General features: G+C 35.8%; 1 protein-coding gene and 1 long non-coding RNA gene across 4 annotated transcripts in view; one reads left to right on the top strand and one right to left on the bottom strand.

The window, feature by feature from the left end:
* The window catches only part of LOC110828737 (uncharacterized), a 188,457-nt gene that overhangs the window by 53,655 nt on the left and 110,367 nt on the right, over positions 1-24,435 (top strand). For all 3 annotated transcript variants that reach the window (XM_022061719.2, XM_022061720.2, XM_087358237.1), the window contains exon 2: positions 20,971-21,351. In XM_022061719.2, the coding sequence (XP_021917411.1) occupies positions 20,971-21,351 (381 nt within the window). The remainder of the gene's footprint in view (positions 1-20,970; positions 21,352-24,435) is intronic.
* Positions 8,576-10,227, bottom strand: LOC110828740 (uncharacterized). Its single transcript, XR_002542762.1, has 3 exons — positions 10,060-10,227; positions 9,192-9,283; positions 8,576-8,749 (listed from the first exon to the last, which is right to left on the bottom strand). It is a non-coding gene; the product is annotated as an uncharacterized LOC110828740 (long non-coding RNA).

Genomic DNA, 24,435 nt, shown 5'->3' with positions numbered 1-24,435 from the left:
AACGTGATTGACTGCGACTGGGGTTCGGTTTTCGCCAAGGGCGGAATTTTTATTTTCGCCGTCTCATGCAGACGGTTCTTGGGCCGACCTCGATATTATCGCCAGTGGTTACTGGTAGCTTTTTCGCTGTGCGCAAAGTCAGCCGCCCACATCCATCTGGTGTCAAAGTGAAGAGTGAGTGGGAATCTGTCTTTAATATCCGTTTAAACCTTCATTTCGTGGTATTTGAACAAAGGGACTTGTACTTTACCACGTACATTTCACCTGGAGGACAAAGGTTTGCAGGTAGTATCGATTTCAGGCACACACTCAAGCTTCCTTTGAATGTGACTCTGGTTGGATGGTTGAATGGGAACGTTGTCAGAGTTGTTTATGAGGGCGGAAGAAAGACACCTGTCCCATAGCACCATCTGAGTTTCAATCACGAATATATTTCTTGTTGTTGTTATTATTATCATCATGTTCGTTTAAACTCTAGCCAAAATCATTACAGTAAATTGACAACATTGGCTATTAAAATTTTAGTTCAATTTTATGCGAAATTGTGTTATTGTTGTTAAATTGTTACTGGTCAATGAATTGTACAAATGCGAATAGAAATACTCGAACTGAAAGCAAACCAGGTTTGCGTATATTGAAGGATAATGAATGATTTGTGTATAATTTTTTCGCTCTTTGTTGGAGGATGCATTGAAAAGAAACGATTTTGAATTTACAAAAATTGATGCACCCACAGAGAACGTATCAGATTGTATTGGAAATGTATAAATGAGTATTAAATCCGTGGTAAATAGTTTGCAATTTTCAACAGAATCGTGTACCAGCTTTTTCTAGCCAGCACTTATTTTGACATGCTTTTTAGGTTATTTCCTACTGAAATGGGCGAATAATCTCAAGAATATGTTAACGGAAAATTATATACAGCCTAAGTGTAGTCCACTTTTACTTACACCTCAGCACTACGTAATTTAACCTTAAAGTACGAGTTCTCGATATCCGTTCTCCTTTAACAGAGGCCATACTCGTATAATGGCTTTCTGCTCTCACATTTGCGGTCCCTGACAAAACCTCTGGAATTAGTGTTTATTCATTCCGGCTGATGAAAATGATGATGAATGTTTATATTTATAATTATTATGATCGACGAATAATTATAATATGCTGGTTTAGTTACTGACAGGCGATACTTTATTAGTCAAATAATTATTTTTAATGATAAATATGGAGACATTTTTAATTTTTGAGTCACGGTAACATGTACCATATATTTTAAATTTTAATAACTTTTTACGTTTTTACAAAATGTACTTGCTGCCTCCATCATAATGACTTTGATGGAGGCAGAAGTTAGCTCTGAAACGTCGGTATACTTCTATTAGACTACACAGCGCTGAAACTCAGAAGACAGCATTTTTTTCTCGTTGGCGTGAAAAACTCAAACCCAGCTACGTCGGAAGTAGTTTCACTGTGATTTGACTAAAGAATCTACGTCTTCATCAGAGTGTCATTTCATTTAAAATATAATGGTCGAAGATAGTCATTTAATTATCCCTAGATCAGGGCTTAAGGATCTACGGTGTCGAGTAAATAATGATTCATGCATAATGAATGTACATTTTGGTGTTAATACATGTTGTCAAATATTTATTAATCTAGTGCTTGAATTCGAATAGCACATCGCTGTTGCTAGACTAAACAGGCATAAAAATGAAATAAATATCGCTTTATGGAAGGTGCTCACATCAGGATTATTGACTCTTTTAAAAATGAACATAAATCTGATGCAATTTAGGTGTGATCTTAAGACTTACGTGCTAGTTCTGCTAAATTCATGGTAATGCGAATTATAGACCTTAAAAATCAATCATTGCTTTAGGACATACAGATTCTGGTACAGAGAAACTAATTGGATAAACGCGAAATATTTTTCTTCAATGGATTTTTTTCCACAAACATGTCCTATATGAAGCTATCGCTTCTAGCGTCATATTGAATGGCTTAATATAATTGTCATATAATTAATGTAATCCTGTACAGATCAGTTTAAAATGGATTATAATATGCTTTCAGATTTCTACATTCGCTCAGGAATGTTTAACTACATCTGCTATACGGATTTCGTTTGATATTGGCCTAGTTAGAATGCAGGTAACAACAGACAAAGCTGGTCTTTTGTAAACATTTTTTCAAATTTATTAGCATATTAAAAAACGTGTTTCGTGGTGGAGTAGGATATGTGTGTAATGGCATTTATACGCTTGTGCGTTTGTCATTATGAGTATTATTAGGGCGATCACATCGAGAGATGGGCGGCACTGAGTGGTATTAGAAGAATGTGAAAGCAAGAAATCACTGGAAGTCATAGAAATTTATCGGAACAGGATAAATCGTAATATTAAAAGAAACAGGATTTTGGTGTGTTAATTGGATTTGTGTGGCGTAATCTTCGTGTTCATGAATGACCGAATTTATTTTCCATGTGAGTGGCTACCGGCTTCAAAGAACTACTGTTTTTAACAAACTACGAATGAAATAATGAAGTCTCATGTCTGTGTCGTGCACTGTGGCCGTGATTGGTATTATTTACTGCACCTAAAGAATGTACGACGATCGAACTTTGCAGTCGACTGTTTAGCTCTCTGATTCGTACCCCGGAAGTTCCATTTTCTCCCCCCCTCCCCCGGCCAGGTGCCAGGCTCGTCTTCTTCAGATATTTTCATGATTTTCCTCAGTCCTTCTACACAAGTGTTGAAAGCCGTTATTTTCTCGATTTTAAGACGCTATCGACTGCAAGCCGCATTTTGATGTAATAATAGGTTTTTAGAGGGAAAATGCTTATCTTACAATAGGAATTGTTAGTATTTATTCGTAAAACGTCTTTGTATTACGACTTTAGGAAACTTCTCTGTTTCTGGATTGTTGGGTATTTGGACTTTGTCCATCGTCTGATGTTATAAATTTGCACAAAGTTTCGAAGCCTCGATCTGCGCTATTCTTCAAGTTTGGAGAAGGGCCATTGCTCTGTGGGGTTTGTTCGAATGAGCTGAACTCAGTCACTCATTCTGACGGGCCTCACAGAATAGGTGCATTCTCCTTCACCACACCTGAAGACGAGGACAGATCCAGTCCTCTAAACGCTGTGTATTTTATAACAGACGATGGACGAAGATATTCTCTATCGCACAGTTTTCAGCATCCTGACTCTCTAGAACAGAGGTATTCAACCTTTTTGTTCGCGTACCCCCAGATATAATTTCTCTTCAAATTTGTACCTCCAAAGTTGTTGGTGTATAATTCAAGTTATACATAGTATATAATATACATCTAAAATCAATTAAATAGATTACATTACTGATTATTCAGTGTTTATCATAAAATAATATAATATTTTTTTTAAATTTCACGTATCCCTTAAGATGTCTTCGCGTACCCTAGGTTGAATACCACTGCTGTAGAGGTATAATTTCCCTTAAGGCGAGACACTGAAGAATAACACATAATCTGAAGAGAAGAAAAGGTAGCATAACATCTTTCTTCTTCTTCTTCTTCTTCTTCTTCTTCTTCTTCTTCTTCTCCTTCTCCTTCTCCTCCTCCTCCTCCTCCTCCTCCCAGTCACAGTGGCCGCGCGGTCGCTGGAACCGTGGGTTCGAATCCCACTCAAGCCATGGATGTTTGTGCTGTCCTGTGTACAGGTAGAGGCCTTGCGACGGGCCGATCCCTCGTCCAAGGAGTCCTACCGAATGTCTATAGATCAAGCAAACCACCAGAAAAGAGAGGGGGGAAAACAGCAGACCCTGCCAAAGTGGGACAAATGCTAAAGAAGAAGAAAAGATTGTTTTTGATTTTAATTAGAAGATGTAAATTTTGAAGTAAATGGTAACACGCATTTCCGAAATGTAATGTCTTCTTTGTTTCCTCACTATATACATTTTAATTTGTTACTATAATTTTTAAACACGTGTAATTTTTTATAGATTGGAGCGACTTTTTATCTGTATTGACTCCCAGTTCGAATACTGAAACTGAAAATTTACTAAACTGTTTGGTCCTACAATAGCGTGATGTTCATATAAAATCTGGTATAAGTTTTCTGACGTTTCAGAAGTGACTGCTGCCTACATCATCAGGGCTATGAGCCCTGAAACTTTAGTAAACTTCTACCAGACTAAACGACATTGGAAACAAGTGAAAATATAAAATCCTTCTCATTTATATGTTTATGTTTATTGCTGTGATCATGTTTTAAGGTAGGGAGTGGACGACCGGATTAACAGACCTGTAATTCTTAGGGTAGAAGTTATATTTATAAGTGAAAAGCTGGCAGTTATATTAAAAATTCCGAATAACTTTCTACTGCACTAAATTTCAACCCACCGCGTTAGCTAAAACAGAGAGTGTGTGTGTGTGTGAATTTGTGTATTGTCCCGATCCGCCGGTACGTCATTACACGCCCGAAGACTTCACTCACAGTGACATAACTACAAAGTCTACTAAATTAGCGTCTTCCATATTGAACAAATAAACTTACGCCAAATGACCTCGTTTCACTTTGAAGCTGTGTTCTCGCGTGAAATTTTCGCCGCCCTGTCTGTAATTGCAACTCCGTCCACAACAAGGCGCTCTCAACCTGATTACCGCTATAATAACGACGCCATAATGAATCACATTCATCGTTCATCCCTTTTTGTGTTACATGCGCTTCGTAGCCATATTCCGTACAAACATGTAGCTGGTCTCATATGGCAGGCGTATTGTGTACAACAATTATAACCGGCCGATCTGCAATCGTCAGATATATGTGTGGGTAGGTCGATTTCAGACCTGGTTTAGACATCTGACAATTTTGGATCCGTTCAGATATTTGTTTTGCAACACTGCAAAGGGAGAGGACAGTAAAATGCAGATGGTAGGTGCTGGCAAAATGGTCTTGTACTGTACGGTGGTCTAGCGGTTAGAACGCTGGCCTTGTAATCCTGGGGTCTCGGGTTCGATTCCCGGCGGTGCCCGAATTTATAACTTGTGTTGGGCAACACGGAGTTTTCCTCCGGGGGCTTCTCCGGTTTCTCCGTGGCATCCCAACAATTACTCCACTCACACACAGAAGAAGGCAATGGCAAACCACTTCTGGATCATCTGCCAAGAACGTATATGAACAGGTCCCAGTCCGAGAAAAAGATGGAAGGATCCTGTTCATATGGACCTGTCGTCAGACAGAACACTAAATAAATAACTGCCGAGCTGTCCTACCGTTCTACTCGGTTAGTTGCAAGAGGGGTTTAAACATTTTATTTCCTTAATGCGTTGGCTCCCATGAGGGCCACTGTAGGTTCATCGGAGTAGATTCATGTACCGTGAGAGACACCAGTGAGTTACAGGATTGTATCGATTATTGAAAATGGTTTTAGGAGGAGAAAGTGGGTGAATTCGAGCCTAAAATTGTAACTGAATATGTAGTCTATTATAATATTTGGTTTAATTTTGGTTTATTTGCTTGTTTGTTGTTAAAAGATAAGTATGAGACATACCTTATATGATGTTCAAATCGAAAAATTTATCGGTTGTCTTAGGGGAAAAAATATTGTGGATTTAGCATAAAATGAACGTGAAACTCATTACGATTTTATATTAATTTGAAACATTTATTTATGTGTTATCTTAATACCTTTGCTACAATGAATTTGTCTCTCTCATCATATTGGATGTTACTGTTACAATACATTTGATTCACTATGGACAAGTAATTGCATAATACGTAGAATATTTAAATAATAATTTATATTCATATGTAAAAATGATTCGTTGAGTATATGGTGACTAATGCAATTTTCTGGACTTGTAATATTCATTGACTATATAAGATTTACGTAGCATGATTGATGATATTGTTGGAATGTCTTCAATGAGAAGGTGGCCATTGTTTCATTGATATCAACTAATAAATATGTGGGTTTATATAAATGTCAATATTTTAGTTTCTCTTTGTGAATAAACTGTTAGGCGAAATTCTGAAATTACGCGTGCAATCTAAGGTTAGGTTAGGTTAGGTTGCAGGTTTCTTATAATTTCTCTGAAGAATGACCTTAACACAATACTTTGTGCTAAATTATCACAGAACTTCGAAAATAATATTGTCGTATGCAGGTTTGTAAATTTTTAAACAAATGGAAGACATTCTCTCCGCGTAGCGGTTTTAAACCCCATGGTAATTGATTTTATATATACATAAAGAGAGACAGAGAAGGCCCGAGTGTAAACGAATTAATTAAAATGTCATATGATAAAAACATAATCCATTTTACTTTCAACTCCTCGGTCAGGATTTTTAATCCAATATTTTTTCAGTGTCACCCTCAGGATATTACGTTATTTTAATCATTGCTTTGAACAATTGGTTTTCAAAGATAAACTTCAGCTTACACCAAAATATCGATTTAGAACATTTATATATTTTTGACACTTGTGTAATGTTATTAGGAAATATTGTTTACTTGTTATACATTTAACTACGTTTATATCACTAAAAACTTATTTGCATGTTTACAGTACGTTTTAATGTATAAATAAATATTTATAATTTACATAATAAAGTCATTGTCTCTATTTTAAGCACACTTTGGTAATTTAAGAAAATGTATTATTTGATTCTTACAAAACATCAGAGGGATTCACTTTTTATTTTTTGACGTAAATACGTCTATATTTTAGGATCAGTGTCATTCGGCAAAAAGTGGAACGAAAAAGTGTAACTTCATTGTTATGTTACCTTGGAAACATCATCTGTTTACTCAGCATTGTTGTTACCTAGGAAACGTCGTCTGTTTACTCGGCATTGTTGTTACCTAGAAAACATGTCATTACATTACCTTACCTTACCTTACATTACATTCAGCTACCACAGACCCATTTTAAGCGTAACTAATTCAAGTTAAATAAGCAAAGTCTTAATCAAACTTTACTCAATTGTGAAGCATGTATAAAGGAAATATTTAGAATAAAGCCAATATATAAAATTCCTTTCCGATAGACGTATTTACGTCAAATTCTCCGGAACCGTGGTTCCACTATCACTTTTTACTTAATGAGACATTAATGAGTTTGAACACTGATGCTGTAAGATAAAGGTATGTTCAGGGCTAGTAAAAGTATCTGAAGTATTTTGTACATAGACTATAAACAGTTTCATAATTTCTAAACTCGCTATGTTGAAACCAGATTTAATCGCGGCAGGATTTCCAAAATGTACAATTGGTTTATCTCCTACTATGAGTAGTTAATGGGTAGTTATTTTAAACGAAGATTGAACGTGTCAAATTTATTCTTTTATAACAATTCTGGTTCGTTTTGGACCCAGCATTTGTCACAGTGAATGACTTACAAAGTAGAAACAATTAACACAAATCGTACCGCACAGCCTTTGTGATGGCTATGGTTATTCCGTTTCTGCAGAGCGTAATTTCTTCCCTCTGGTATGAATATTTATAACTGACAAAGGACATGAGACTGTAACCTGAAACGTCAGAATTTTTTATAGCGCAGGTTCACTAGAAGCGGAAAGAGAATTACAGAAGTAAAATATTAAATGGTACTACAGGAGATCACTTGGGGGTCAAGGGTGCTATTGAATAAACAGAAGATTGTAGGTGTAAATTTTTGTATGGTAAAGGGAACAACTCATCGTCACTTACTGTATTTTTCGCAGAGAGTGGAGTGAGATTACATTTAAAATTGTCGAATTTGTGTGTGCCAAGACACCGTATAATACTACGATGTGGTTTGTTTGTCGTATTTATTATTCTCAGTGCAAATGTTTTAAGTGACGATAAATTTGTGAATAAGGGCGTGTTCTGTGAGGAACTAAAGTGTGCATAAATCAATTTTATTCATAAAAATTAAAGAATTTTTGAATTTTAGTGCGGAATAAGAACAGCAGTTGCTTGAAACAAAACATTTTGGATGAGATTATGTAAAGTTAGTAATGACGTTTCTACATCAAGAAAGTCATTTACAAAATTATAATTGTGTAATATTAAAAAAAAGAAACCAGTTGGTATATCTAGAAGTAGGTAGGACGATGATATTAAAATGGATTTTAGAACACAGATTTTGATGGGGTGAATTATTTTCGACAGGTTTAGTTTTCGTTCCAGTAATGGGGTATTTTTAACACGATAATGAATTTTCGGACTACATACAAAGAGGGAAAATTCTTGACCAGCTGAACGGCTATAAGTTACTCAAGGAAGACTTTGCTCCGTGGAATTAGGTAATATGGTTATTATTAATTGATGAATTTATCTTGTTTTGCACAACTGAGTAAGTAGATTCTATGATATTAAGAGCAAGTCTGTACTACACTACAATCTTTTAAGAATCACATAGGCTGTTTGAAAAGTATCAGGAGGGATATTTTCTTGGTATATTTTAAAATAATATCATTTCAGTTATGAGCAAAATTGAGGAATGTGTTTTTGTGGTACAGATCAGCATTGTTTAATATGTACCAAAAATCACAGCAGCTCTAGAAAAGCGAATCTGTAACATAGTTTGTATATTTGTATAGTTTATTTTTGCCCATGAACAGTGTTATTTTTTGGTATACAATGGATTGAACTGCTTCACTTCGAATTTTTAAACGGTTAAAGGTCAGAGAAATGTGTCGTGCTAGTCCTAGTATCTGGCGAAATTCCAAGAGGCTGTGACCCGCTGTCTTGTCACCATGAAGATATCTCCGCAGCGCCAGTGCTGCAACCTAGCGGCAGATTACATTGAACAAATGACGACCCTCGTTTTACAATTGAGAATATGTGCCAGTATTCCACATAAGTAAAGCCATTAACCATATTATCGTGACATGCATTTTCTGTGTCAGATAATGCTTAAGACGTTCGATTTCACATTTGCACAAAATTACCAATTTCTTTTATCTGTAATAGAATTTTTTTTGATATCTGTTCATGCTATAAGTAACGTATTTAGGTACAGCCTGAAGGGAAGATATTATGGGAAAGACCTAGGCGTGGATGAGGGGTTAATGTTGAAGTGGGTCTTTAGAACATGGTGTGATGAGTGCCAGCTGAGTAAAACTAGGTCAAGATGTAATTACGTAATCGCCTTTCTTAATGCATTAGTCCATCAGCGAAAAACGTTCCGGTTCTAATATAATATGTTTTCTGTTGGGCAATAAACCTTACTTGTATTACTTCAATGGCTTGCTCGCTTTACATCCAGTATAATCAGCGCTGATTCTTCGGCTGTACCAGATAAGGCGACCGATCCACTCCATCTGTAATTACACGTTAAACAGGTTAATCCGTTGGCCACCCAGAACGCAAAACATGACACTCGTCCGATTTCCTCTGATTATTTCACCCACTCACGAAAATTCCGCTGACTGAAACATTGTCATGTTACACCGACATTCGTCCGTAAATATAACGAATTTTCACACAGTCTAATCAAAAGCGATGGCTTACATATCACTGATAACCAAGTAGGTTAAGCACTTATTATGTTGCTTACTGCTACTAATATAATATTAAAAAACTTACTTTCTTTTACTTTTTTAAAATTTCCTTAGTATTTGAACCTACAGTGTAGTAAAAATAGTTATTGCTTGATAATGTAGTCGGGGACAAATTATAAACATTATTTAATTTATTGAAATTTTCATGCGTAATTAGTTATAAATTTTGATGCTTATTTATAGTTTTTTACAATAGAGTAATTGACCATAGGTATTTCAAACCGATTCATCGTATAGGTCCACCATTTATAGGAACTGAACCAGAACAAGTTTTTAAAACACTGCCTTTCGAGAAAATCCTACAAAACTTATGAAGCGAGGGGATATATAAGTAACTGCGTTAAGCATTTGCCGAGACTCACTTAGAAATAAATTACGTTTATGTACGTTGACTAGCCGATCGACTTGTAACGCCAAGTAGACTTTTGAAATGTGTTACCAGGTTGCTTTTTAAGTACAGTCAATTCAAGTAGGAGACTTTTTGTAACCGTCTAGGATGTCAGTCCGTTTAGAGATATACCATTTGAAGTACGTACACAAGAAGAAATGCGCATTCCTAGTTATAACTTTGAGCCACGCAGTAATTCAATTTCCACTTGAAATTAAACAGGGTCAGGCATGTTAATCCTGTGTGTCTTGTACTTATACTTAACAAGAGCAGATAATGGACGTTGACCACAGATGCTGTTGAGAATCAACACAGAAACACGTTGTCCATAGACTACAAGAGTATCGTGAACTCCCTGGGGTGCGCGGATCGTGTTTTGTAAACCACAACAGTCTTATCTAAACCTAAATGTACCTCTTGCTTCCTTATGTTCTTGTTTCCATGACAACGAAGTGTCTTCCTTATCAACAGAGTTAGGTGAAGATTAGGCGAGAACTGACTGGAAACTCGCCATGCGTGACATCTTCCGGCGCAGTGCGTTGCTACAAGTAGGCTCAGATAATGTAAATTTCGATAGCCCTTCGTACTGTTGTTAAGTGAATCATGTCGCCTTTATCGATATTTTGTTTTGTATGCTGTATCTGCTTTGGTTTAAGCTGCAGTGAATCTACGAGGTGCTATAAACAACGTAGAGATGCCAGTCGACATGAATTTCTTTGTCGGTATCGGATACGTTGTGTCGATATCGATTCGTTTGATGGATTTACACATTTTGAAATTACCCAAGTGTGAATTCTGTCAAAAAAGTTTCGTATCGCGTTTATTTGTGCTAAAATCGAAACGCTTCGATATAAATTAAAGTAGAACTTTGTGTTTATGAATATAAATGTTAGGTCATTTAAAAATATAATTCAGTCTTAAATATTTTATAGTCCTATTACGTTGAGAAATGTCCCTTTTGTCATGGATAATAATTTTTGTACTACTTATCGAGACGTCTCTTCTAAATTTTTGGAATTTGCTGAATTATAAGTGCACTTTTTCTATGTAGACTTAGAGAAATTGATAGTGCCAGTCAGTGGGGAATAAACATTTAATAATTTCAGATAATGCTTCGGCAAATGGGTTGCAATTAAAACCTGCCGTATTTTAACATATGTGATTGTTATTTACTACATACGCGACGTTGCGGTTATAACTCCCTAATTCAATTGAGTTAATTGGGTGATTTTCATTTTTTTACGTGAAAATACGCTGTTCGTTTGTAATGTAAGTATATATAATAGGTAAATATGTGATTATACTAAAAATAGTGAAGTATATTAATTGCATATTCTTTGTCGCTAACAAGAATTCCTTAGAAAATATTCACAGTGGTCTGTTACTGTTTTTAATATGCAAAGCCTAAAAATACGCGTGTTTACTTTATTTATGTACAAAAAATTGTATTTCCTAAGCATTCTATTAAAACTTTTTAATAACTTTCTTCTATTGCATTTAGAAATTGCATGCCTTGTTGTTTCATTGTAACAATTAAATCATTAAAATATTTATACAGAGTTTTTAATCAAATTAAAACAACGAACTGGGTTACTTAGACCTAGGGCGAAGCTAGTAACAACACATTTTACAATGTGGCTTAGCAGCCACTCCTGTAGACTGAACACATCGCCTTAAGCAAATGACAAGCGAGAAGAAGGAGAAATAGCTTGAACGAAGACTTCACTGAAGAAACTTCTCAGAAATGAAGAACAGCGTTAAACTGTATGAAACGCTGACAAGCTATCCGGTTTACGGAGAATAACTGAAATTTACGTACCACAAGTTACGCATGGGAGACTGTCAGAAGATAATATAAAGACTGGCCACGTGATATAAGAAGCAACGTGACACTAACAAGATGTCCATCTTCTGAACTGTAACGACATGTAATCTATAAGAAGTCGCCAACGTTTCGAAGATATTTGCTGCCTCCATCATCAAGCCGATGCCAGATTACACATTGCAGACCAAAAGAAAACCATCTTCTTACTCGATCCTTGAGAAGCTGAAATACTACTCTATGACACTAGCCTCAGTACTCGTAGTGTGGCATGGTAGTTCACAGAAACAAAGAGACAAATGGCACAAGTGTGTCTCTTTTCCCTCAGTAGAGAAAAATACTAGAGTGGGGAATATTCTCTTAAACACAGGATGTTAACCCATCTGTTAAATTTACCATTGTCTCAAGACTCTGGCATATAAAATTGACAAGACCACATTTGAAGAACTAAAAATCTATGCAGTTCGAAAAAAAGGTATTGAGGGTTCTGGTCCGCAGAAATTATTGTGTACTTTTGACGAAAAACGTGTAGAAGAATAATTTTAAGTGTCACTGGTATATTAAATCGTCGAATGTAATCGGGTTAAAGCTGTAAATAAATATTCAGATTTGTTAATATTGTCTTATGACAAAAATTATCACAGTCCACAATTTTCTCTGCTCCCTTGAAAGATTCTTCTGGGGTAACTTCCCTCAGAATTATTTTTTTAAAATAATGAATCTTTCTAAGCAAAATCGAATATTTTGAATACGGTCAGCATATACGAATACATAACAAGAGAATAAAAACTAATAAACAAGCAAAACGTGGACAAATATTTGTGCTGTGGGTAGTTTTCTACCACTCTTCATTGCATGAGATTTGTTTCAGAATTTTAATGCAGGTATTTAGTTTTAATGTTGCAGGATTTTTTTAAATAACGGTTAAAAATAAGTTATACAAGGGCTCATTATTCATCTTGATCTTCGTATGTCATTTCATTTACGTGAATATTAAATGAAACTTTACGTGACTAGGAAGGAAGTTGAAAAAGTGACATAAGTCCTTCTATCTCTGCTACAAAGAGCAAAAATTGTAGTAGCAGCATTTGTTGTAACGTTACTTCCAGTGCAGCCTTCGGATATTAATTTTACGGTAGTCCAGTTACATAACAGAGCGGATTATGCTCTTAATTCTTTACAGTATTAATAACTTCCTCTAGAATTCTAACTTCCTCAAAAGCTTCCAAGTTAGGATGATTGGCATCAAAGCCAAGGGAAAGCGAAAGGAAGGGAAGGTGACTTAGTTTATAAACTTAATACATTGTGCACAAGAGTTAGATGCTCATAACAGACAACATGGAACATAGATTATAAATCCAAGTTCTCTTTGAATTGTCATTTTCTTTCATTGTTTTGGATACTTTAAAACTTCCCGTATTATTTACATACAAAAGTTGTTACAGGTACCTAGCCTGTTTGTGTGCTTTACTTTATATATATATATAATATATATATATATAAATAAAACTTCTTTCGACGTCGTCCAATGCCTAGATCTTACTCCTTTCAACCATTCCATTGATTCTTTCTTAAGTCTCTAGCCTTCACTGCTTCTATTATTCCTTCCCTTCATCCTTTCTTTGGTCTTCCTCTTTTCCATCTTTCTGATGGTGTATACTCCAGTACTTGTTTCGGTATTCTCCTCTCGTTCATGCGTTCTACATGCCCATAGCAGATCAATTGTTTTCTCTTTGTGTCCTATATTATAGTTTCCTTAATTCCTATTTTCTGTTTTACCCTTTAATACTCCATGTTTTGGCCCCGTATAACAAACTACTTTTTTCATTATTTTATATGTTATACAGGGTGATTCAAAAGTCTCTATACATAGGAAAAATGGTCACTTTTTAACAAAGTGCTACTTTATTCACAAAACATGCTGTACATTGTTGTCATTCCTTTGAAAACACATACAGATGTGTCTCTCACACTCATGGTGAACTCGCGCTAACACATCTAGTGTTATGTTTCGTATATTTTCCTTCAAGTGCCCCCACAAGTAAAAATTGAGTGGGCTGAGGTCTGGGGACCTCGGAGGTCAGTCAACGGGACCACGGCGACAAATTCAGGAATCCGGAAACTGCTGATCCATTATTCCCTATGTTTGGAGACTTTTGAAACACCCTATATTTCCATTTTGCTATTTCCTCTCTCCATAACACTCCATTTAGGCAAGCCATCGTTTTCCTGGCACTGGACTTCCTTGTTCTCTGTCGTCGGGTTCCTGATTCGTCAGAGCTAACCCCTAGGTATTTATTTTCTTTACATGATTTGATTTATCGCTTATCCTCCAATGTTAACTCTTTTTAATCACAGAAGTTATATATTGTAGAATAAAGTCTTAGAATAGAAGTTTAGTAACTAGGATTTGCTGAAGAAAGTGGTTTAGGATGTGCTGTTGAATGGTGTCATTGATGCTTTTTGTGACTTATTAAATATTCAAATTTTTATACTTTTATTCTTCTATTTCCTGATGTGCGAGGGAGTTATTTTGAACGTATTTTCTGTCAAAATAAATGTTGTTGTCCTGTACTCTTTCTCTTTGGTTTATCTTTTCGAAGTTGAAATTTCAAGACATTTCATTTCGCGTTTGTAAACTTTGTTCCTTTAGTATTCTCATCAAAATAATAATGTTGATCTTACATATGTTTAATATTATGGTCTTTGTTTCTGTAATCTCCTCTTTAAAATCAAAAACATCGTAGGATTTGAGGTTTTCACGGTGGTGGTCTACACGGCGCAACAACCCAAAAGACAGACGTCTTCTACAAACATCTCCCTTGAAGGAACTCAAACTAAGAACAAGTTATCGGACTTTTGATCTCCTTAAAATCTGTTCTTGATGCCAGTTTTGAAATATATTCGTTCTCGAGCTGTAAGCACAATTCGCAGTACAGTACATATAAACAATATGAGAACGCCCTTCTGTATCTTACGTAATAACAAGAGACTAACTATGTAAGCTGTTCGTTTATTACAGTAAGAAAAGTAATCAAATCAGTTATCCAAAGTTAACACAACCTGCCATCTGCAACTATAAAAAAGCTAGCAAATTACAGAGATGTTGATTTCTAAGTAAGTTGGTACTTGAAGTTACCACTGGGCTCAAAATTAGTAAAAAGGTAGATTTTACAATTTTTTCCCAAAAATTCTTTTTACAAAGACGACTTGAGGCACGATTCTGAAAGATGACACAAAAGTATTGTTAATGTAACATCATTTCTGCGCCTTGCCGTGACAGCACCTCCGTTCCAACTTTCGCCCATTTACTGCAAATAAAGCAAGCGATGAAAATGGCGATCATAGTCTTCTCTTTTATAATGTCATGTGGACTTGGAAGTAGTTGGAGGAATATTCTCCACACTTGAAGGTGAAGGCATTCTAGTTGGTATCTACCTACAAGTCTACGGCGTTGGAGCCCAGGAACCCAACATCGACGATGTTATGTACTTTAATGTAGGGTACGTTCTCATTTAGCTATCTCATTCAAAACTAAATATTATCACCATTTGGCACAGTGTCGTTAAAATGTACAACTGGATTATGTTGTACAGAAAATATTATCAGTTTGTGCCCGGAAAACTTGGTTAAACAGAGTTAGTTTTAAGAACGAATATGTCGATATGAAAAATAAATATTCATACAGACATCCTGTTAAATTACAGTCATTGACTGGACTTAACAAAATTATATGCCATCGATAATGAACGGGTTTATCGAAATTTGACGTCTTTTGTTACAGTAGAACTTCTGTATAAGTTTGAAATTAGCCTCAAAGATCATTTGTTAATGTTACCGTTTTGCCTCTTCTTATAAATTTACCAAAGAGTAACGTTTCGCAAAGAAAAACGTTTACTGTTTCATCAATAGTAATTTCCGACTTAATTTTGTACCATCATATTCTTTTGAAGTTATAATTTATATGGAAATGTAATAATTTTGTCTTCAGTATGCGATGCTGCCGTCTACGTTATAATTTAACTTCTAAGTATTAAACTTTCTTTTATTAAATATTAATTTCAAATAACTATAAAACTATAATGCTGTCAAGAATTTAATATGCGTGGCACAATATTAATAATAATCTTACCCGAATAATAATAATCACTCCACATCAGTGTCAATTAAAATTAATAACACAATAAAGAATAATTAATTTAACAACTAAGATACAGTAATGTAATCATGATAATAATTACAGTTATATTGGAATAAGGCTATGGACCACAATCTTGGTCTATTTTACCTGCCTCTTATGATAACAGTGATAATCGTAGACGAGTATGCAAACGTTTGTCCAATATTGGTTGTATTTTCATTGCACATTTTATGCATTCTACTTTAAAAATATTGCACATTTTTTAAGATACTTCAAGTTCTTTGGTCTTGTATGTTACTTACAGATTCGTTCCGACTACCATATTTTAGAATTTAAAAATTATCCTTTAGTTACCCAAATATCAATCATCAAATGTCACTGTTACAGTTAAGAAAGAAATTTAATAAATTATATATGTTTAAATAATTTTTATTGTAGCGCCGGTACTATAGCAGACATTTACAAACCTTATCTTAGATTCTTATTGTCAAAATTCAGAAAACATATTTATTTGCATATTTTTGTTGCCTTAACATAAAGACTGTGATACTAATGAACATACTTGCTTTCTTGACATGCGAGTCGCCTTTGCTCTAAATGAAAATTAATCGGTATCGATATGTGACGGGGACTTCGATTTATTGATAAAAGTAATTAAGTAATTTGTGTTATTTTCTATTTCTAGAAAAAATTAAATCTCAACTTCTCACGGTGGGAAGTGTGAAGACGTTTATCTTCAGGGTTGTGCTGCGTAGTCTGGTAAAATTTTAAAGACGTCTCAGAGATTTTGATGATGGAGGCAGCAATTATCTCCGAAACGTCGGTAGTCTGCTACCAAATTAGAAGGCGCAACAGCCCAGAAGACAGCCATCTTATAAAATATTATATTATCCGTTATTAAAATAAATTATTATGCTATGCTGCTCCTTTCAGTGATGCCAAAATTTACAATTGTATTGTCTTTTAAATATCAAAATAATAAATAAATAAATCTGTAACATGGAAAGAGAAGTATGTTTTACAAGAAGAGAGGGCTGTATGTTTTTAATTACGACAATAATTATATTCCATAATCCTTTTATGTGTGAGGACGGAGCATCAAAATAGTTTACGTTCGTGAATATGATTGTTAAGTTTTATAATATTAATAAATTTGTATACATTACTTGAAAGCACATCTTACAATGCTAGGAGTGGCATCACGGAACAGAATTTTCTTTTTATCAGTGGAACACATTTGTTTTGGTAAGCTGTTTCAGAGCACGGATTATGTTTGGAACAGATTGGACCTCTGTAGACACAGTATGGAAAGCATGGCTTAATCTGCCTCAGCAATGGGGCAATAAAAGTGCTCGACTCAGCGTGTCCATATTGCTGGAGCTGCAGATTTGATATTCCCATTTGAGGAAGGAATTCAAAGCCATGACAACACATGTCACGTATTACAGACAGTGGTTTCGTATTCCAGAACATCAACATCTTAGTGTTAAGATCGCATTACATTTTCTGAAGTTAACGACACATCCTTCTACTGTGAGAAACACTGTAGCGATAAAATTACACTGTAATTACGATGGACGAATATCTTACATGACGTTTGGTGATCTGTCGCTCTTAGGCTAGGGACCCACTAGCGCGACTAGCCGCGTGCGGCGTGTCGAGTGTTGCCGCGCCGCGTCAGTGGGTTTCGCATCTATAAAAAGCAATACAAATAACAGCCGCGCGCGACAACACTCGACACGCCGCACGCGGCTAATCGCGCCAGTGGGTCCCTAAGCCCTACGGTTTTCAGGTTATTCGTCATTTTACTGAGAGGGTTTAGTTGTTACTTTACGGGTTCTTATACACAGAGAGACTATGGTAGCGCCAGTACAGTACAGGCGTACTAAGGGTGTTTTACACGGCACAGCGCGACCATTTCATAACCAAGTCAGGTCACGCTATGTATATCTGTACATGTGTTTGATCGAGCTACTTTTTCCAGGACATGCTGGCCGCGCTAGTGAAATAGCAGTACCTCATGAATTATATCCCAGTCAGCGAACTTCATACCTATTGTAACAGAAGTTAGTTTTAGATTGTTTAAGTATGTAGAGAAATATTCATTGAAACGAACAATTTTTTTTTGTTAAATGATTGGTTAGTAATTGTGTATCAAGTAACTAATTAATAAAATAATCCGAAGTTATCCGTGATGTTTACTTCATATTTTATTGCTACGGTTTCCAGCTTGAAATATTCTTCTCAAATAATCGAAACTTTTGGTAGTCCACTGTGAAACATTTCGGGAAGAATGAGTCAGGTCTGTTCGTGATAGGCTACTTCAAATAATTCGTGTGTTCTTAAATGTGATGGCACACGGAAACTGACGCCCATAACCTCAACAAGTTCCATACGCCACATACCATGAGCTTCTCAATGCCGTAGAATGAGATCGTTTTATCTTTCTGGGATCTTTGTTCGAAGCTCTTTGTTCCCTTAACCTCATTTCTATTGTTTCAGAACATTGTCTTCCCAGAGGAGCTAGTACGCACAGTCGGTTTGTGTAAGAGACAAATTCCCTCAAAACCGTGATAATTATTTTGTTTTTCCAAACACAGCGTTTCGGAAATTGGATCTGTTGCCGCCACCAGATGTCAGGAGGAACATTCAGTTTAAGCCCTTTGTCCCAGGTAGCGAAACCAGTTCTCTGTCCTTTGGTTTCAACTGAAAGGAGACATTCCTTCCTGCTGTCTGATGACGTAGACAGGTCAACTTTCCGTAATGTCTCGTTCATAATGTTGATTACGATGGACCGTTCAGATTAATTATTCCATCCTAATTATGACAAAATACTCTATCGTGAAAAGACAGAAAATTTAATTAATCAACACTGCACTTGAAACTAAAGTGACCAGCATCTCGATTTATTGTCTGTGTACGAGGTACGAGTAACAGCCGAAGGATATTCTGCCCTCATTAGCTCAGAAATCGATGTATCGGTGAACAGACCTGTACCAGCCAGTTTAATGGAACTTTTTCTTTAAAAATAAATCATTTGCTAGAATATTTCTATGGGAAAATATAATCACTATAGCTGGAAGGCCAGGAACACTTAACTATAACCTTTAGCAAATAAAAAATATCGCAGTCAGTACATTAACTGGTTACTGCTTAGTAACCATTGTTCGATTCAGGCACGGAGAAGCGTTTACCTGTCAACTCATCTTCAATTGTGTCACTGTCAGGCCTAAAATAGATAAAACTTGGTTCTGTCAAGGAAAAAAGTGCTTCTAACAAGTATCTGCTTGTAATTTATACCACTTTTCAGCAATGTTTAACTAACTACATGAAGTTGTGTTATTCAGAAACCGGACGTTTCATTAGTTTGATGATAATATTTCACAACTGGACCTATCCTGAGAAATTTGGATCCTTACCACAGTCTCACTTTCAACTTCGAGATCTATTTTACCCTCTCAAATCTAGTTCTCGGAAATGGTCTCTTCTTTTTTGGTTTTCAGACTATAATATTTTATTCATTTTGCAACTCCCCAACTCTCAGAATATTATTTTAGCAACCTATCAACATAATCGTGGTTATTTCTAATATAATCCAACCAGTATGTATGAAAGTTTACGAATGTTTAATTCTTCAGTTATCAGGCACTTTCAAATTACCACTACCTGTATCTTGCAGGGTGTGTATGTGGACTTTCATCATGAATATATTTGATCGCTTACATATGTAAAAATGTGCATAGAACAATTTCAACTTTAAAATTACAGCAGTCGTGATCCAGTTTGAAAGAAGATTGCTTAACGACTTTCAAAGTGCGATAATCCATCCTTTATTGTTCTTAATAATTTACTGTGTTCATAAATGTGATTTTGGCATCTAAATAACAACATAACTCTGTAATTCGTATAGTAGTATGGAATATAATGTTGACAGGCGTCAATATTATAAGACAGAACACTGAATAGACAAAATCTTTCGTTTCAATTCTCAAATATACACCATATTATTAAAATAAAAGCTTTGTGTAAAACGTAAATCTGTTGTTGTCCATAAGTAAGCACCACGCCATGAAGAGGTATAGTGAGATGTAGGTCTAACCCCACGCATTTGAAGCTCTCGATCTGACAGGCTCTTTAACCTCGGAAGACAGCTTCACGTACCCATTGGGTAAGAGACTGGGTGGAACACAGAGGATGTCAGAACACGGCGTAGAAGAGAAAATTCCTTGTTCGTAAAGAAAATTTGACGTGCATCCCACAGCCGTTGTTGTACTGACAGAACTATGTGGGCTTCCTCAAAATTTCTGATCAATGGCAGTGATACACGATGTTCGAAATGATTGTATACTGTAAATAAATGTATTACACTACTAATGTTCTTTCCCTGAAACACAACACCGTTGTGCTTGTCATGCGAACAGTGAAAAATAACCATTTTTCGGTGCTTCTGACCTAGATAAGAGTAAACATCTTGCAAGTACGTGTTTTCTGTGTAGATACTTTCTGAACATCCCGTACTTAATATTTTTGGAAATTTTGTTAAGTTCTGTTTAATGGTCGAGTATATTGTAAGTTGTAGTCGGTTTTGTGAAGGCAAGATTGTAACTGGTCCGGCAATGTCAAATGCACACCACAAGTAAAAAATAAAGTAGAAATCATTCAAGTGTTTTGGGACGAGAAATGTGCGAACGGGCATGGAATGTATCGAAAAGCAAATTGTAGGAGGCGATTGTTTAGACAGCATTAATTCACCTTTTTCAACTTTAAAGATCTGCATAAATAATTAAACAGAGTGTCTAGTCTTGTGGCTAAATTTGAAATCAGAATCAGTCTATAATTTATATTTAATCAATTGAAAATATACTTCATGTTTGGCAGCCTGAATTTAATTGATAGCTTTTTACATTCTACACGAAATGTATTAGTCCAAATGTAGATCACTAAAGTCGATAAGAACTTATGCAAGACTTGATAATATCGGCAACTCCATACTACAAAATTCTCTCAGCCTAAAGGTTGGGTTTATTCCAGCATTTACACGACTGATCACCGGACAGAGTTCCTTATGCTGTCTCTAAGTTACCATCTTCTTGCAGGTGCAGTTGGCATCCAGATCACTGACCTCCGGGTGCCATCTGTTGTCCGGAACAACTCGGGATCGGCCGCGCTACTTGACTGCGATTACACGTTGAAGCCGGAAGAACTCGCCGCCCACTCGTACGCGGGTCTGGTGGTAAAGTGGTACTTCAACAGCAGTCCCAGCCCGGTGTACCAGTGGATCCCGGGACAGAAGCCGCAGGACCTGGGCATCCTAAAGGGCAAGCTGGACTTGAAGCACCGCTCCTCAGACCACGGAGCCACCATGTACCGGGCTCTGTACATACGAAACCCCACGACGGAACTCTCCGGCGAGTACAAGTGCCTCGTGTCGACCTTCGACGACGAGGACTTCATGACCAAGAAGATGGTCGTCTTCGGTGAGTAGACAATCATTTAGCCGTGGCTTTTGATGAAGGTCTACCATTTATGTGTCAAATTACTTTTATGTGTCCATATTATCTTTATTATCGGCAGCTATCAAAAGCACAATTTGTATTCCGGTGTCAAATTCTGCGCTGACACTCATTTCAACATTCACGATGGCTGTTCTTACGAAACTTTTATATACATTTCACAAACTGTTACCAAGATTGGATTATGTACAAGGGTTATAACTAGGTGAAAATATTTCTAACACAGATTGCTCCAAGGGTCCTACCATATAAACAAAACCCTGTTTCAGGAGAAGAGTGTATAAGATGGCGAGTCCTCGATAATTAACCGCGTAAGAGTAATGGCCATAACCGACTATAACACTGGTGCTAACTTCCGAAATATGTGTGTTGTTAAATCTGTATAATCATGTGATTTATTTACATTAGGAAACTGAATTATGATTCCGCTTGATTTTCGGCCACTCTTAGTTTCGGCTTTAATGGCATGTCCGTTATCAAATCAGCAATTTTATAAACAGCGATTTAACACCTAGCAACAAAGTGACTTGCTGTTAAGCTAGACACGTCGTCGCAGGAATATGTCAGTTTTGTATTTTACATCCCAGAAGAATTATTTAGCACATTATTTAAATTTTTCATGCATTCTTTCCTCTTAACAAGGACGCATCATACTATATAGTATATGGTATTTTAACCTGGCGAAATATTATTAAGTCAAATTGAAGGAAGATGAGATGGGAGTGACGTGTAACACGCATGGTGGATATGATAAATTTTTTCGTAATTTTTGTGTGAAATTCCGAAAGAGAGAAGTCACCAGGAACCCCGAGATGAGGCTGAGAGAATAGTATTAAATAATTGTTGGGCGTGGATTGGGTTCATTTGACTCTGAATAGAATCCAATAGCAAGTTATCGTGAACACAGTAACGAAAGACAGCGAGGGAGTTTCTTTTAAACGACTATTGATTTCTCGAAACGTATTTTGCTCTATGGAGTTAGTTTTGGATTATTGTTCGCTTCTGGCGTTTATGTATCGAGCGCAGTGATATCCCTTGGCTTCATTTTTCACAACCGATCACGTGTCCATGTCTCTTTGTGCCGTCTTTGTATATTAAAATTCTTGGGTGTTCGATAAAGTTGCCTGAAAAAATATTTCAGAGCTAATTCTGTCTATGGCACGATCTATAACTTAGCAGTGAGGTTTACTTATATTATACTTCGACCATTCAAATTTGTTATTTTACCTGCTTTAGATTCTAGAAGACCCGGGTTTGAATCTCGATCGGAAAGACAGCTGTTTTGATCAGTGTGTTTTTGTAAATTATCAAGCAGTAGACATGACTTCAAATATATCGTATTCATCGTGGTTTCCTTTTCAGCAATATGACTAAAGTTGTGTCTTATTTGGCACTGTATAATTTTGCCAGGGATCAATAATGCTTTCATTTACTGATGACAGTTCTGACTATCGATATTTTTTTCGAGGGTGATAGAAAAAGTAATAATGCCATAGACGGAAGAAAAACTTAAGAGTATAGCTGCTGCATAATACTGTATTTTTCAATACAACTTACTTCATTATTTAAATATTTGCCTTGTTAATATTCAGTTTTCATTTAAAGTTATTGTTTATTTTTATTAAACTTCACTTTTTAAAACTACAGTCATTTTCACGTTGTTTTGTTAAATTGGTGTGGATTTAACGAAGAAAAAATATACTTTTGCACAGTAACGTAATTTTAACTTTATAGGTTTACATCGACAACTTGGTTTTTATATAAGTGTTTTTGTGATTGTTTGTCGTTACGCGTAAATAATGTATATATAAAATGTTCCAAAAACATATATACCTACACATATTCAATGAATGAAATAACTACATTTTTATAAATTAAACCATTTTATACGCCATCATTGAAACTTAGTAAATTTACGAATCCAGTGTTGGTGTTCAAAATGACCACCGTTAGCTTCGTGGCAAAGTTGACAGCAATGAACAACTGACTGACAAGCGGCCAACAAAGTTGCTATTGTGCATTCATTTATTTTGGAACACCCATCAAAGTATTCATCGGCTGCAAAATAGCTTTGCCCTTCTCGCATTGGCTGATTTCCAAATTATGTTACGGGACGCTCAAAAAGGTTGCGAGGGTCACATGCAGACCGCAGGTTGGCAGCCCATGCGTTTTATAATTTGTAAAGTCTCGTAAAATTTCAAAACATAACTGTAAATAAAATGTTTCTTTATTTATTTCTTCGTTGTGTAGTTTAGAAATTTAATTACGAATGTTATGTAATATACCATAGCAGGTAAAAATAAATAGAGCCTTTAAAAAAGCTATGAAACATAAGTTATGAATTGCAAACTCATCGAACGAAAAGGTAAAGATCAAAGTGTTCATATTTACATTACATACTGTTATTAATGCACATGTGGACAAAATAAAGGCATATTCATTTAATATTTAATGTAGGTATGAGAGTAAGAACTGAACTGAAAAGTTACACCAATAGATTTAAGGGTTCATATTTTCCAGATGCATTATTTACTATTTACCATACTTTCTTGGCTTTGATATTCACTTAATGCAGACAGAATTGTGTTGTTGCGGAAGGAGACAGCACAGAATCAGAATATAAAGAGGTCAACGACACTCACTGTTTCAATTCTATCTGTGATCTGTGTCTTACGTCGTGAACTAAGTTCTTGAATTGTGCCCCGTTTTTGAGAACAAGCACGAGGTTCATTTTGAGTTTCGCGTAAACTTCCAGTGACATCAAATCCATTTTTCCCAAAATTGCATACGTTTGATCACTTTTCGTTTTGGTTTCCTTTTCAAAGTTTATCGAATTATATTCTCTAGTCTCCTAGCTTACGCACACGTATAGGCAAAAGATACATCATGTGGGTTAACGTCGTTTGAGATATACAAAGTAATACTGCCTATAGTTGAAGCCAAGATCATATTATCATAGTCTGAGTAAAACTATTATCTTATTTACTATTAACAATAACGAATTATTATAGGAGACATTTTTCAGTGAAAACGTCTTAAGTCTATAGA

This window comes from Zootermopsis nevadensis, unplaced genomic scaffold, assembly GCF_977971745.1.
Source record: "Zootermopsis nevadensis isolate Lab colony 2312 unplaced genomic scaffold, Znev_1.0 Znev_ptg000029l, whole genome shotgun sequence".
Classification (NCBI taxonomy): domain Eukaryota; kingdom Metazoa; phylum Arthropoda; class Insecta; order Blattodea; family Termopsidae; genus Zootermopsis; species Zootermopsis nevadensis.
The sequence above is the reverse complement of the archived record's forward strand: the minus strand, read 5'-3'. Positions and strand labels throughout refer to the sequence as shown.